This window comes from Stigmatopora argus, chromosome 17, assembly GCF_051989625.1.
Source record: "Stigmatopora argus isolate UIUO_Sarg chromosome 17, RoL_Sarg_1.0, whole genome shotgun sequence".
In the NCBI taxonomy this organism is placed as follows: Eukaryota; Metazoa; Chordata; class Actinopteri; order Syngnathiformes; family Syngnathidae; genus Stigmatopora; species Stigmatopora argus.
Genome location: NC_135403.1, coordinates 4,314,813 through 4,332,440, shown reverse-complemented (window position 1 = coordinate 4,332,440; position 17,628 = coordinate 4,314,813). Strand labels below are relative to the sequence as shown.

At 38.4% G+C, this 17,628-nt stretch overlaps 1 protein-coding gene across 2 annotated transcripts in view; it reads left to right on the top strand.

Moving 5' to 3' along the window:
• cntnap2a (contactin associated protein 2a) overlaps nt 1–17,628 on the top strand; it is a 306,440-nt gene that overhangs the window by 177,008 nt on the left and 111,804 nt on the right. For both annotated transcript variants that reach the window (XM_077624212.1, XM_077624211.1), the window contains exon 15: nt 1,281–1,365. In XM_077624212.1, the coding sequence (XP_077480338.1) occupies nt 1,281–1,365 (85 nt within the window). The remainder of the gene's footprint in view (nt 1–1,280; nt 1,366–17,628) is intronic.

Sequence of the window (17,628 nt, the reverse complement as noted above, 5' to 3'; positions counted from 1 at the left end):
GATGCGCGGTATGAATGATGAATAAATGAATGATGAATAAATGAATGACATTTGGGTTCATGCACCTGTCTACAACCCCCTTAGGCCAAATTTAAGAAAATGAATAGAGGGACCTACACAGCAAGTCCTGCTCATGTTCTTTGAAAGATTGTCGAACATTAAAATGTTTAAATTTAAATAAATAAATTGATACAGATTATTTATAAAGAAGAAAAAATAAAATCCACCTCCTCTATGCCTGCAAATCACCATAGTAGGGTATTTGATTAACTCAAGGCTAACAGCTATCAGTCGGCTATAAACCTAGTGGCTTTGTTGTAGTACATTGTGGACAAGGCGCCAATTTAAATATGTCAAATCGCACTTGGATAACCTTAAACCAGTCTTCTGTAATAACATTAGGAATCTGAGGGAGGCTTCACCAATATTGTTCTCTGAGTGCTGGTTAAAAACTGCCAATCCACCCTAGCATAGTGTCCTATTGTCCTAGTAAACAGTGGATATCCAAACTTTGATAACTATACTTTTCTGCCGGTACATAGCAATGGTTGGACCTCTATTTATTTATAAAATTCCCAGAGTATTTCATGAAGTCTGATGTAACAGCAGGCAACCGATATGTCTAGCCATTCATGCATCCAATATGTCCACCAATCATTAGTTTGACTTAAATTGTTCTTCTCTAATGGCACCAAAGGTCTTCTCTTTACAGCAATTTGGTATTCAAATGGGAAAAGAAATCACCTTCTCACAAATTAGAGTACACGAGAGAGTGTTGTGTACTTGTCATAATGGAACACTTGTGTTCCAGATTGTGAACACAACCCAAATGGCAATGTCTTAATGATGTGCTGAGCAGGGTATGCAAAATGAAATAAAATGATTTTTATTATTAGTTTTTATGAGAAAATTATGAAGTTTCATTATTAAGCATTATGTACCTCTTAAATGAAAATGTAAATGTATTCTAGCATCCTGACTCTAATGTAGTCAGAAACAGAAGTTTTGACAAGAAAAAAATGCATAATTTGCGACTAAATTGTCAAAGTGAATTCATAGCCATGTTCTTTTCCACCTGAAAGGCTTGGATTGGGACAAATCACACATCAGTTTAATTATGCTCTTCCTTATTACTCCTGTAGTTTCAATATTCAAGCAAACCTAATTAAAAGCAGGACAGTTCCTTTCATCGCACCACCACTAACAGATGGCTTTAACTTGAAATACTAGATCTGCCTGATAGCATGAACACTCACACTTTCATGTTCACGTTTTTGCAGGTAGCAGCCATTACCACCAGCGCAGAACACTGTGAACAACAGATCACATATCGTTGCCGCATGTCCAGACTTCTCAACACCCCAGGTATGGTACTGCTGACAGTTTTTGTATGCATCATGGTTTTAAGTAAAACTAAGGAGAATAAGGTATTTAAAGAGTTGAGATTCTTGCAATCCATCAGTTCATTGAGCTGCACACAATATAAAAATTGATTTTATTTTGCTCAAATTTTCCGTGTGTTATAAAGAGCCAACCATGGTTAGTTTGTGTCTAATTGGATTCACTTTCATTCAGTTTGTTTGAATTTGGCAGCGGTATAAAATTCTCGGCTCTGAATCAGTTCGAGTTAAAATTTGTGAGTTGATGTGGTGCTGTTATAGGTAAGGTAAGGTTTGACTGTGTATTAGCAGGAGTTTTATCCAGCTTCTGTATTGTATTTGAGCAGTAAATTGGTGTTTTAATGCTTAGAAAGCAGCTGTTTTTTTTGTTTTGCTCTATTAAAAATATTGGAATTAGTATCACAACCTCTTTCATATATTTAGTGCATAACAATCTTTAACAAGCATCTTGTCAGATCCACTTTGCTCCCTCACACAGTTGTAAACAACAATACACACAGGCATCACAACCGTGCACACACAGTCCCACTGTAGGGATTTGCTTCATAAAGACAAAACGCAGCAATTAGAGGGACTGTGAGGACAGTGTGTTCACTTGCAGTGTTGGTGTGCATGTGTGTGAATATCTCTATGTTCCTGGTTGGTAAAAATATATATTGGTAAGTGTGTTCTGTTGAATGAACATTCAACTTTACAATTAGCCTCCATTCCATAAAGGCATTAAACCTGTAAATGCAGGAAAGACACACAAATACAAACTATATTGACACGCTCTGAGTCTCTAACAAATACACACAGCCCTTCATTGACTAGTTTACTCCTAATTCACTACCTTGCGAATCGGAGAAATGCAATTACCAGTCTAAAGTGACTGAAAAGTTGCACCAGAAAAAATAATTTCCCCATAAATTTCCTTTTATAAATTAGCTGTCAGGTTTCATCAAAAGACTCGCTGACAGCATTTCCATTGTGTAACCTGGGCATGTATAGGCAGACATATACTTGCTTACATTCACTATTCTGGACTCACATCTTCAACACTGGGGTGTAAAGCATTCTGGAGCTAAACAAAGCATTAAGTGGGAATTATGGTGTGCCGCTAATGACATCTCTTGATTAAGATCTTTCATATACTATTTGACTTAGAGTGATTGTCTTCTCCTCTTCTTTTCTACAGTATTACATGTTCTGGTCTTGTTTCGCTTTAAGCCAAAAGACACGTCCAAACCCTTAATGTGTCTTTTTTTTTGTTAGTCAATTGAGGAAGAAAGAAAGAGATGTCAGCCTGTACTTTAGTCATTTCTCACACTCTTATTGTTGTTTTCATGTATACTTTCAAACTGTTATTTTGCTTCCTTTCCTATAACACCCTGCTGTTTTCTGTTTTAGTATTGTTTATTTTGCATTCAACCCTTAATCCAATAATTTAGTAGAGTTACTCACATAGAGCGAAGTTTGTCTTTTTCTGTACCATCGTCACAAAATATTCTATATGTGGTTGTCCTGAAAAGGTTATCAATGTTATTGTGGTGTGGAGTTTATTAAGAGTTATTTCCTCGTCAACCTCCTGATCATAAATGTAAAGCCTATTCAACATTTTCATTTACAAAACATATCTCCCAAGTTATTCATCACAAAACAGATGGAGAGCAAGACGGCTTTCAACCACAATGGAGTCACTGTTGTTTTCATTCTTAGCGTAGCTTCTTCAATATTTTTTATACTTTACCACAATGTTGTTTCTGACAGCTCAGTCTTGAATTATTTGGTAGGAATAGACTCCGTCAACTTGGATTTTAAAAAATCTTTTGTATTCTCCTCTTAAGACTTTCTTGATGGCAAAAAACTGTAAACATAGACAACTTGGTACTAAAATCAATACTCATAGCTGTTTATCTACACTGCCCTTAGAGACATAAAATAAAGAATTCAAAACAACATTATATTGAACTTTAATCTTTAATCTTTTTTATTAACGATTTATGATTTCTTTGGCACGTCATTTTTCACCCATTTTATTTATCGGCACTGCTTCTGACCTGTTTTGGTTTAAGTTTCCTTCGCAGTGGTTCTTGACAGACGTTTTGAGAAAAATCGATCTAGAGAATTGCCTTTGATGACTTATAATAATGTTTCTAAAGTGCATTAGACAAATCTGAGTGATCACACGATTCGTGAACACTTTTTCAGGATTTTTTTTTCTACAAAGTCGGAAAGTTCATAAAATCTCTCCCCCATTTTTTTTTCTGATTTGTGCTGTTGGAAAGGTGGCTGCTTACTCCTCAGCCGCCTTCTCGTAGAATTCCTCATGCATTGCCGAGCGTTGCATTAACTTCAGCTCCGTTGAGAGTTCGTTTTGGTGCAACTCGACCAACTCGTCAATGTCCTATTCACTGACCACCAGCCCCATTGCCTGCCCCGTGACACAATTCCGCCCACCGCAGGCTGCGATTCAGGTTGAGGCTTGTCTGCGAGTCCATCAAAGGAACTCGGCCACAGCTTGCTCCAAGTATGAGTTCAAGCATGCAACGATGAACGGTGTCAAAAGTACATTCGAGAATCTTGAAACGGAGCGTTTTTGTTGTGAGGCAGCCAATGAGAGCCCAGTAGGGTGTAGTGAATCAGGGCAGTTGATTGAGGCTGATGCATCTTGGCAGGGCACAGGGTGTTTTGAGATCTGATACGAAGTATGGGAAACAGGTCCTAGGGTGAGAACAAAAAATCATGAGCTGTTGATCAGAACAAGGAATGAACTAGCATTGCGAGGTAAACTAACGGAGGAATCAGACAAGTTGATCAGGCAATGATTTGAGGGGTCCACTGCCTGTTGAAGGTGGCTGATGGTGATTGCCTACCCCTGTGGCCACTCCACTCACCTGGCGTCCAACCTGTAATCAGATAATACCACGTGCACCTTCCCAAGTTGGGAAAAGTCTCAGGAAGGAGGGGCAGACGCCCAAACACTGAAAGTGGTAGCAACTTCAGTTTAGATTGCCGACTGAGCTGTGGCAAGCTGGACAAAGATAATTAAGTGATCTTATAATCAAGTGACTGGTAGAGAGCAGGACATCTGATGCAACTTTTTTCGGTCTGACAATCGACTTTTAAAATGAGTAAATATCAGCTTCACTATTGAAAACTGTGTAAGAATTACTTCTAAAAATAATATAATTGAAATATCCGGGTCATTTAATAGTTAAATTATCTTATATAGTGCTCATTTTGTCATGAACCTCCCTCAGTGCGCAGTAAAGTGGGACCCAGAAGTGCAGGAAGTGGACGACAAGCGAATTGTTGGTGTACAAAACTAAAGGCTTTATCAAAACTAAAAGAAAAGAAACAAACTTAAGACTTAGTAAAACTTACAAATAAACAAACCTAACACGGATGACACACGCACATCGACAAGGAGACAACATGACCAAGTGAAAGCAATAATCCCACAACCAGACATACCCGAACACAGGGTTTAAATACACAGACAGAGGTTGATTACAAAATACACAGACTTGATCACACAAGGGAAGTGAAGCCATCAGGGACACAATAGGTGAAACGCATACAATAATCACACAGACAGCACACACAAGGAGACACACACATCCACCCAAATCCCCAACACAACGTAGTAACACATTTAATTTTTGGTGATTTTACCTAAGGTCACGATTTTTCCATCGTAAAAGTGTCTTGTTTTAAACAGTCAAAACTTTGTGTTTTCCGACCATTTATCCTACACCAATGCAGTGCACATGAAGAATAACAAATATTCAAATTGGCACGAAATAAGTCAAAGGTAACCTTCATCTTTATACTGACACATGACCATAATGACCATAGATTAGGGGTTCCCTGTGCTAAAATTTACATAAAGAGTAAGAACAATTTTGAAATTTCTGACGTCTTGATTCAGACCAAAACATTTTTTGTAGATAACTATGTTTGGTTAACTGAATAGCACATTCTCCATAAGAATGATTCTGAGTATGAATGGTTGTTTGCCTATATATGCCCTGTGATTGGCTGGCAACCAGTTCAGGGTGTATCCTGGCTCCTGCCCATAATTAGCTCGGATAATAGCCTTCAGCATCCCTGCAACCCTTGTAAGGACAAGTGACACAGAAGATGAATGAATGACCACAACTATTTGGGCTATTGTTTTAGGAGTTTGACAATATTTCAAAAGGCTCTGCCAACTTTCTACAACAAAAGTTGGTCCCGAGGCTAATAAGGCAAATAAACCTTGGTTTGGACCCCACATTCTTATGAAATATGGTAACTGATTCAGATATCACCCAAATCCCTATTACTACTTCCCACATTGGGCTTTCATGTTCATAAAAAAAGCTTTAACAGCTGGTCTGAACTGAATGCTATCTCATTCACTCATAAAGCCCAACAGCCCAAGGTGAAGATTCTCAGAGGGAAATAATCTTTTCATCTTGTTTTTTTTCCTGGCCAAGTGTCAAAACTCATGCTCGTATTACTGGTTCTTAAAAAAAGTGTCAGTCTGAATCAAGGCATGGCACACATTGATCTCGAATTGCTTTAATGTTATCTTCACAATCAGCAATGTTAGGTCACATTTACACCCAATAGGAGTATTAAGTTTAGTTCAGATGAGCTTAACACTTTCCATTTTACACAACAGTACATCATGTGCGGATATATTGGCAGACTATAAGAGCGGTGTAAAACTGAATACAATAACCAGCTTGTAACCTCCAAATGAGGCAGTAAACCGTAACAATAGCGCACATTCAACATGTAATGTTTTTTTGTTTTTGTCTTATGTGGCTGTTTAACAGAAGACCAGCTGTGTATGTCTAAGGTGCATTTTTTTTGTTCTTTCTGTCTCAACCATTCGCATATCAAATACAATTTTGTAACCTATTGCAGCATTGGTGTTACTGCCTAAATTTTCCATAACAAACATAGTGATACACTTAACAGTGAGATAAATGTGTGAAATATCAGTTTTGGTGAGGCAATCGAAAGCTAATAAGTTATTGCTGTCACAGAGGGTTGAACACACAGTTGGACTTAAATGCACAAGACGAAGTCGAGAGGCAGATCGAGGACAAATGTTTATCGACCTTGTCGATGCTCAGAGCAGCCAAAAGATGCAACAAAAAACTCCTGGTTCTAAAGACATGAACAGTTCGGGAAAGACACAAAAAACATAAAATAAAGATGATCTTGTGACTTAGCTACTAACAACAAAGTGATGCACTGGCAAAGGACACTGAAAGAGAGGGGTATTGGTTTGGATTGGATAACTTTATTCATCCCGTATTCGGGAAATTTCATTGTGACAGTAGCAGAGGGTGATTAGACAGAACAACAACGCAAAAGCTCAAAGTACAAAGCAAATCAAAGTAAATTGGATCATTAAGAATCACCAAATCAATTAAGACAGAAAAACAGCAAAAACACAAAACGAGCAAGAGTGGACTGAGCTACCGCCGCCGGCTGCCACTTGAACGGCGCCATCTTGGTTCAGCCAGTTGTTGATTTATGACCACATTCGGGTCGTAAAGCGATCTGGTTGTATGTCAATCCATGTTGTGGATACTGTACAGTATATTAAAGTTTTATATATTTCTGTGGAACTCACATTAGCACGAGATTGTGCCTGAATTTACATATTCTCGTAAGAGCCTTCCTGATTTTCTATGTCTAATCGCAGCAAAACGCGCAGTGCACTGTCAAGAATCATGCTCTATGAGTTTTGCGGTTGTAAATTCGAATAGACATAACTCGGAAGTCAACGACTGTCAGTATAAAAACCAGGGTTAATGATACACAGGTGTGGACACTCAGGTGATGAGGAGAGGAAAGATTGACATAGTGAACGCAGAAAGACAGGAACACACCAAAATAAAACAGAATATTAACAATATAAATTTGCGCTTCTGAGAGTGACGTGTAACAACTGGGAATTAATTAGGCTCTTGTGGGTTCATCCAGTTGTTCATTGTGTGCACTCATTTGTTTCCATGTTCATCATTAACCTTTAAAATTCATGAACAGTGAGAATTACTGAGTTCTGTTCTCTTCTGTGCTATTATATCAGGAAAGCTAAAACGTCAGCGTCAAGAAAGGGCCCAAAAAGTTTTGGGTTTTTTTTCCCATCCACAAAACCAAAATAATCAGGGACTGCGAAAGTGATGGAATTAAAATTGCAGCCTTCTCAGTCTTTTATTCCCATGAACCTGCACTGAAAGAGAAATCCATTCAATATTTATTATTCTTGATTACTCATTGTTAAGTTGTTGTGTAATTCCCTCAATTTTTGCCCCAACTTGAAAAAGGCCCCAATCTTCTCAACGCATGAACAACTCACATTCTTCCTCCATTTTTAAAATTTTATTGAAGTTTATGGTGATAGGAAGTGATTAGGTTGAAAACCTTAAAGAAGGGGAAGGAAGAGAGCAAGCATGTGACATCATTCAAATTTCAAGTTACTATGCTGATCAAAGTATTGCTCTTGAGCTTACTAGTCACATCTTGAATTTACTACAGAAATGCAGTAGAGTGTTCAAATGATGGAGTACAAGTGAATGAGTACATTAGCTGATTGAGTAAATCAAACACGAACATTCACTTTACAGAGATTGATGAGTAATCCAAGTTGAAGGAAAACACAAAGAATACAACTTATACAACTTATGGTTGAGTGAAACAAACTGAGCATTAATTAAGTGGAATCCAAGTAGTACTCAAATTCGATCCTACCAGTTGCGTATGATCGGGAACTGAAGGGTGTTTGGTTCCTTAGTTGCCTGTCTTGTCTTGTACTTTTTTGATGAGCTGGACTACTGAGCTTATATACTGTCTATATATAACCACCACCGGGTCGCCTCACGATATAATTCACACAGTTCTTTTTCACTGCACTGTATTAGCAATGCAAAGAAAAAAATTCAGCCTTTTTTTCTGATCCCTTTGAGTCTGGTTGGTAAACAGATGAAATTGAGAGCCCCCTGCCTTAAATCAGAGAACTAGCATCAGTTAAGAATACTGTCCAATAAAGTGTGATGAGCCAAACAAGGAGGCTCATTAGGTAGCATCAGATACTAATTACGACTTTTACGAGATTTACCAAGGGGACACCCTATAAGGAGGGGAAACGTCAAATTACCAATAGGACAGGGACAGAGTAGTCGGTACAGATTTGCGTATGACTATTAATACTGTATTTACTTCTTTTGAGACTTTGTTATTGATTTGTGTGTATGACAATGTAATTAATCACAGTTAATTGCAAGAAACTCTTGCTATTAATCATGTCATGTATAACACATATTTTTTCTTTATCTCTGCTATTTTTGTGTGACCTTCATTTGAATTCAATCGTGTTAACGTGAGTTTATATTCACTCTTCCACATTATATATAGCCAAGTGCTCAAGTGTTTGTATCATTAAGTTTAACTATGGCTTTATATTCGCCGTGCTATCTCTTTATGTTAGCCTATTGGGGATTTACATTGTTGCACATCTTTTATTACCTGACTAATGTTCTGGCAACGTCATTAATTTGTGAGGGTAGTTAGGCATGAAGATAGGTAGGTGCAGAAAGGGGAAGTAGCATTGAATTACACTGTACATTGAAATACAAGAGGAAGCAAAACTATTACTAAGGTCTCCGTGTGGCAATTTTCCCTAGTCCCAGCAACACCCCAGTGTCTGCCTTACTCCACTTACCCATTATAGGCAAAAGGCTAATTAATTTGACAGAATCTACTCAGGCAATGCAGCCAATTCAGAGCATAGGGCAGGGGACATAAAGGGCTGGAAAATAAAGCAGGTCTTTATATAACCCAACAATTGAAGAGGTGGATTTTTTCCCTTCTTTTCCCTTTCAGTAGTCTTGAGCTCACTGTAGCTGTGAAGAAAGGATTTTGTTGCAAAGTACAGCAAAGAAGCAAGAGACAATGAAGTTTGCACAGAACAAAACAATTGCACCCCAAATGTGTTTTCTGCTCCTGTGATGTATCATTTCTCAAGAATGTCATAAATTGGTTTGGCAGACTATTCTAGCTTACTTTGCATTGTTGTCATTAGTCTAACTGAGTGTCGCAATAACTACTTATAATGACATAGGCCAAGTGTTGTCAAAGACTGTGCTATACATTAGAAAAAAATAACCTTGCACTATTCAGCATTTGCAAGAGCAGAATCTTGCTTTTTCACCTCAGTTTTTATCCTTCTGTATGGATTTATATCTACACTTTCATTTTTTTGTTGTCTTCAAAAGTTTTTTTAAACAGCAAGAAATACATTGGTTTCCAGTGCAATCTGACAAAAGGTGATTAATGATTTCTGTGGATTGAACATCACATCAGCCATCATTTTAAGTGTTTCAGTTTTAAACTTATTCCTCAATCTTTCTAAGATTACTGCAGGTTTTTCTTTCATTCAAATTATCAAAATGAATTGCCACCCTCTGAAATGCTAATACGAGACCCCATGAAGTCATACATAGTTACATTATTTAATGTTCAAGTATATACAGTCTCTTCCAAATACAACCCAAATATGGATAAATGAAGTTTTGAAATGTAATCTTATTTATTAAGTAGTAAAAGCTATTTGAAGCCATCTACTCTTGTATATATAACGTATTTTCCCCCTTGATAAATGATGAAATAAAATTACAATTTTGGCCTATCCCGTGACTAGACCCCACACCAAATCAACCTTTCTCATTTCACCCTGTCCTTTGCACCATGATCCCCCACACCAGCCACTTTCATGTCGTCCCTCCATGTATCTTCCCCTCAGATGACCTCTATAATCCTGTTTCCTGGGATTTCCACCCTCAACATCTCAATTTTCTAACCTTCATTGTCCCTTTTATTGTCTCATTTCCAATCCTATTCAACCTGGTAACTCTTAAGGAGAACCTCTAATGAGGTAGAATCATGTCAAAAGTAAAAAAGAGATATAAGTCCGGTGTGCAAATGAAAACAATCATTCAAAAAAATAATGCCCTTTGTTTCCCATCCAACTAATACGTTTTTATGAGTGGGTTCGTACAAATCAGATTGTATTTGAGTAGGGATCACTTTTTGATTTGCTTGAGGATTTAAATTATTTGTCATTTGACTCAGCAACAGAAAATTACTGTCAAACTCATGTGACAGTGCTAACAGCAGATGACACTTTTGACTATTCAAAGTCCACCAGGCTGAGATAATGTCATAACCTGAAGTTGCACTCAAGTTTTATCGATCCTATGTTGTGTGTTTACATGCGTGTGAACGTATTGTAACGAATCTGGTTCTGTTGAGGTTTTATTTGCATGCTGTTCTTGAAAGCACCCTGTGAGTTATGAAAAAAGAGAGACAGTGAGACATGAGGAAAAGGTAGATGTGATGCTGTTATCGCTATGGCTGACATTGTCTATGTTGTTCTTCGAGCTTCAAATTAAATTTGTAAAAACCTGACAAAATTGGCAACTACTTTGTCGAGGTTAAGGTATGTTTACTGAGCTGCCACTCACGATTCGCTCTACTGGAAAAGGTCTTTGCATTTTTCATTTAACTTAATAATAATAATAATAATCGGACATAGGCCCTGTCGTCATCATCAACAACAAAAGCCTACTTGTCATCACACCCAGAAACTGCGCATGACGAAATTGGTAGTGCTTCTCCATAAGGTGCGTTTACTCGGCAAAAGACCTAAATAAGTGATAGTTACGGACTCGTAATTTGGCATTCTGCTGTTATGGATACCTCGCTATGTGAGACCGGTAGCGCCTGCCAGAGGGAAGCAGCTGGAACAGGTTGTGACCAGGGTGGTACGGGTCCCCAACAATGTTCCCGGCTCTGCTGAGGTATCGAGGGCTGGCAATATCTTCCAGTGAGGGCAGAGAGGAGCCGACGATCTTCTGGGCAGTGTTAATCACTCTCTGCATGGCCTTTTTGTCTGATGCCGTGCTTCCAGCGTACCACACTGTGATGCAGTATGCTAGGATGCTCTCCACAGTGGCTCTATAGAAAGTTACTAGAAGCTTAGTGTCCAAGTTGTTCCTCCTGAGTACCCTCAGGAAATGGAGTCGTTTCTGGGCCTTCTTCACTACTGTCGTGGTGTTTGTAGACCAGGAGAGCTTGTCCGTGACGTGGACCCCCAGGAATTTAAAGGACTGGACCCTGTCTACACGAACTCCATATATGAGGAGTGGGGCCAGATCTGTGCTCTGTTTGCGGAAGTCCAGGATTATTTCTTTAGTTTTCGTGTTGTTCAGTGTGAGGTTGTTCACCGAGCACCACGAAGACAGTTTGTTGACCTTGTCTCTATAGGCCGCCTCTTTTCATATTACCTCAGAAGGGAATGTGTGTTGTGTTACCGCAAATTTAGAGTTCTGATGGACGTGGGGAAAAACTGTCCTTAAGCCTATTTGTCCGTACTTTGTGGGACCTATAGCGTCTCCCAGAGGGCAGCAGCTGGAACAGATTGGGACCAGGGTGGTATGGGTCCCCTATGATGTTCCTGGCTCTGCTGAGGTAACGAGGGCTGGCAATGTCTTCCAGTGAGGGCAGAGAGCAGCCGACGATCCTCTGGGCAGTGTTAATCACTTTCTGTATGGCCTTTTTGTCTGCCGCCGTGCTTCCAGCGTACCACACTGATGCAGTACGCCAGGATGCTCTCTACAGTGGTTCTATAGAAGGTTATCAGAAGCTTGGTGTCCAAGTTGTTCCTCCTAAGTACCCTGAGGAAATGATGGCTTAATAAATGTGTGTGTGTCTTTTTTGCATAAATTCATACATTTGCATGCATGTTTCATGAAAAATTGGTAAAATATAATTTTAAAAAGGGTTTATGGCATAGTATTAAAGTTCATGTAACATATTATGCTAATTCAATGTAAACCATGCATCTACTTATGAAAGATCCAAGTTATAAAACAAATTCTGGGACATATTAATTTTCTAACTAGAGGTACTACTGTACCATGTAATCCCAGAACAAATTGTAGCACCATGTGTGCACGCTTGTTAACATTGTAATGATTTTGTGAGGCATTACATGCATTTCAGTACAGTGCAAAGCATTTCACCCCACTAAATATGTTCAAGGGAAGTTAGACCGTCCTCACTTAATGTGATGCTTTAAAAAGATATGCTTTTCTTTCTATTTAATACAAACCACAGCCAAGCAAAGGTGTTTAATTTAACATCCTCTAACTTCACATCATTTTAACAACTCTGCACTATAAACATATTATGTTTTTGCTCTCTCTCTCTGTACAGGCCTGGGGCTTGTGTCTTGTCTGTCCTTCATTCATTCATAGCTTGTATTTACATAGATTCTGTAAGATTTTGCCTTAAGGTCAGCCTTGGGGGCTGCAGATACGAAGCTCCACTCTCAAAAAACCACCCCCCTCATAAATGCACTCGATCCTCTGATTGCTTTTACCGAATTTACACACTGTCAAATATTAGCTAATCAGTATAATGTTGGTCTGGTGTGCACACTCCATATATTACAGTGTAAAAATCCTTAACTCATAGCAAGCATTAAATTTAACCTTTTAATCGCCAAACTCCTGCCCTATAAAAATACTTTGGTTGGTTAACGCTCACATGAGTAAGATTTCAGAGCACTTGCAAGGTGATAAAACAAGCTGTTTCATGTCTCGGTTAGGCGATTATTATGTTTATGGCTGCAGGACAACTAGAGTTCTGTTGTTTGAATATCATATAGCCATTTTTATCTGTTATTTTGTCAAACCCATACATTGGAAATCAGACAGTATCTACTTAGTAGAAGGTTTTCAACAAGGGAATGTTATCTTCTATTCAATGTATAATTATGCACAACGATTCATTAGTTGCTGGATACAGCTCATTCCATAGTCAAAATGTGCCTATTGCATTACCTTCAATGCATGATTGCTATTTGGATTTAACAAACCACGAAAATGATACATATTGTATTAATGCAGGTATTTTGATGCAGTTACATTCATTCCCATGTCTCATCTGCTTGTCTATGTCTGTTTGTCTTTTTCAAATCAAATATTAACATTTTACCAGAGCAAATTTGCTTTTGGTTTAATTTTTACTTGTTAGCCTTCATCCCAAATCCCCAAAACATATATATGGTCTTTCATAATTGAAAAGCAAGGAAATGGGGAAGATAAGTTGACCAAATTAAAAAAATCAAACAATTGTTGGAGTATGCTAATAATCAAAAAATTAATATAAAATAAAATGTGGCATATACGACTGTGTGAATTTAGAGTGACAAAAAATACAACAGCTAAAAGAGAGCAAAAGAACTGGGTTAGAAGCATATTAGTTTGTTTTCTGCAACTTAAACAAAATGCTGCTAGCAAAGCGCTTGAAAACTATGACATGCCCTCCTTTCCTAAATGATTACATATCTTCAATATGATTGATTGAACTTTAGTCATTTAATATAAAAAGGGCCCATTAATAACAATACACAACTAGTTTCAAATTAAAATAGAAAAAGAAAAATATGCTCAGTATTTATAATATTTAATTTGTAAAATATTGTGGAAGATTTCAGTGTAATGCAAGAACATAAACTGTCTCCAAAGTGTTGTTTGACTGATGATCATTTCACAAATGACATTAATTAATTAGTTTGAACAGAATGGGAAATGTACTATTCATCCCCCATTTGCATGGGAAAATAGGGCTGAAACGGGGATGTACCATTTAATCAGACTTCTGAATTTACATAATGTACATAATGTTCATACATAATAATAGAAAGCCTTTTTACCTGTCTCCTTCTTCACCCTCGGGCTTTTATATGTCGTAAAACATGTTTATTGTCTTACGCGTGCACATAGCCCAGGGTCTACACTGCGTATTCCCCAATCACAGAAGGCAGTTTAAACACAGCTTTTGGATTACAGCAGCACATTAGACCAAAGATTAGACCAACTGGAAAAACACCAGGAGAAAAGCAGTGGAACTCTTACTCTGTGGCGCTAATGTTTAAACACACAGACAAAAGCTGATTATCCACATTGACCTTGAGTGCTTTTTAAACAAAATACAAGGGAGATTTGATGGGGGAATATTGTAACCTCTTGTAAACTGTTATTCAGACAAAGGGATGTCTTTATAGGATCTGTAAGGCTCTTTGACAACATTTTTCACAAATAATGCTATATAGGATAGTGCAGTGGCTGTCCCGTTTTGTTGGGGTTTTTGGGTGGAGGTGTGTGTGTGTGCGCGTTTTCCTTGTGTGTGCTGTCTGGTTGACATGTGCATCTCACCTCTTATGTCCCTCCTGGTTTCCCTTGCTCTCGTAAACCAGCTGCGCGTGTTTATAATTAGCCTTTGTTCGTGTATTTAAGAGGTGTGTTTGATGACGTCTTTTGTGGGAGTATTACTTTGTGTACCTTGTGTCTCGTATATTTCCCCGTCCACTTAAGTCATGTTTTGCCTCTTTGTTACCGTGCATTCATCCCCATGTATTTGTTACTTTTGTACCACCATTTTTGTCATTAAAAGCCTAAGTTGTGCACCAGCACTTTCTCCGCTTTTTTCCTGTCTTGCATCCTGGGTTCCGTCCTCGCCACGCACCCGAGACAAACATGACACTGGCAGAGCTGGCAGGAAAGCTTCACATGTCAGATGCATTGCAGTTTGTGACCATGCTTTTGAAATTAAAGACAACGTTGATAATGATGTGGCATGGAATACACTGATCTATGTTTGTTTCCATATTCATTTTGTTCTTCCAAACCCTTGGCTACAGTCTGTGATTGACCCTCTCAACCTTAGTTAGCCTGATTTTCACTTCTTTGTAAATTCAGAAGTCAGATTAAATGGTACATCCCCATTTCAGCCCTATTTTCACATGCAAATGTGGGATGAATAGTACATTACCCATTCTGTTCAAACTAAAGGCCAGAGAACTGGATAGAATCTGTCATTTGCTACTGTACTCAATTTGTTAAAAAGTTGATAAATGTGGCATACAGCCACTTTTTCTGCTCTCGGAACTTCTCTTGAGGTACCAGGTCCGTTATACCTCATTGGTTGTGAAACCATTTTTACTCATTAAAGATGTTTTTTGCACTAAATGGAACAAGCCTGTGCCTAACCAGGATTTGAATGCCAATGGAGATATGTGCTACCGGCAGCAGACAAGTATAGTTTGTTTACTGTCAGTACAGTGCTGGGCTTCTAAGGTCAGATGAAATACCAACTGCTTAGCAATCATTGGCTCATCAAATATGCAGATTTTACCAAAGAGAGCCTGGATAGGCTCAACACAGTGGCTGAGGAAAATACTTTGTCAATAGTTTCTGGCTGGCTGAACTGTGCAGGGGACTCTGGTTGAGATGTTTTCACAGCTTCTGACAACACTCTACAATCAGCAGTCTCTGTTTACTGCTGGGTCATCAATACTCAGTGGTCCCATTGTATTGGAGAATGCTGCATACACATTACTTTTAGCTGGAGTTTTTAAAAGGAACCTATCTGGGGTACTTTGCTTTTGTCTCCCCTTCAAAATAATATGAAAATGATGTATACAAATATCCTCACAATAGGATAATGCACGACCAATTGCCAACTTTTCCAGGTGCTCCTCTCGTATTGTCAAGCCAGCTCTGTCAGGCGTACATCACTCTAATGTTTTTAGATTATTTCGTTCTTAATATTGATTGTCATCATACGCCTTTTCTTAGCCCTATTCATTGCAGTTGCTTGCTTTGGACCCATTATTTTTCCCTTAATTCTGCACTGACTAAGGAAAAAATAGAACGCTCTGCCCAGTAGATATCTTTACACGAGGGAGGTGTGGCGAGAAAGACAGTTCGCCGTTATCATAAGCAGCCTCTCGTGTCTCGGCCACCTGGCTTTCTTGTATGCTCGTATCTCAAAATTTGTCTTGTATCGCAAATTTTTGCTCGGCATTTTACTCGTATCTCAAGTTTTTCGTATGTTGGGGCACTTGTATGTATGTGTATGTACAGTGGTACCTTGAGATACGAGCTTAATTCGTTCCGGGACTGAGCTCGTATATCGATACTCTCGTAACTCGAACGCACTTTTCCCATTGAAATGAACTAAAAACAAATTAATTCGTTCCAACCCTCTGAAAAAACATCAAAAACAGGATATTGGATTGGAAAAAAATGTCATTTCTTCTAATTCGCCATCTATTAACAAAGTAACACATAACTAGTGGTTTAATATTACTAAAATGTGTATAATAGTACTAAAATTTTACGGATTTCGAAGGCGGGAGAGAGAGACAGAGAGAGGGGGGGCGTTTTTTGCACGGCAACACGCTCCGCCCAGTGCTCATAGATATCTGTTATACACAAAAGAGATGAGGCAAAAAAGACAGTGCGCTAAAATCATAAACAGCCTCTCATGTCTTGGCCACCTGGCTTTCTTGTATCTCGAAATTTGTCTCGTATCTCGAGATAATTATTTGCTCGAAATTTTACTCGTATCTCGAATTGCTCGTATGTCGAGGTAACAATATATGTGTGTGCGTGTGTGTGTATGAAAATGAACAATTGTTTAAACGTGACAATACCTTCCATGGTATTTGATAGATCTGAAATACAACTTCAGGAACAGGTTAAGAAAGAGTGAGATCAATTTAATAGGAAATAGGTTTATTACCAGACTGCACGATGGGGAGAGAGCTCAAACAGCTGTGAACACGCTCACAGTCTGTTGTCCTTGCAACTCTCCAAATGAACAGTGGGTCAGTCTTTATATAGGAAAACAGGGTAATATTTCTAAGACAGCGATGTAGGACAAAGTTTATGTAAACAAAACTTTAGGCTGATATTGTTGGACATTTGCAGGGCTAAGTTGTATGCAAACACGATATTTTTATTGCTCACAAACTGCTGCAGCCTATCTTACATCGTGTGATTCGAACAAACAATTATTAAGCCAGTTGGCCACATTGCACGATACAAGCAAACAATTGCAAACCCTGTTATTCAGCCTATCTTACATTTCGCGATGCGAACAAACAATTGCTAAGCCAGCTAGTTGGCCTAACTTACATTCCACGATCTTAACAAACAATTGCAAAGCCAGCTAGTTAGCCTATCTTACATTCCACGATCTTAACAAACAATTGTAAAGCCAGTTTGGCCACATGGCGCGACATGAACAAACAATTATTAAGCCAGTTAGCCAGTCTATCCCACAGCATTAACCTTTCTAGTATTCCTTTTCCACAAACCTTTCATATGCA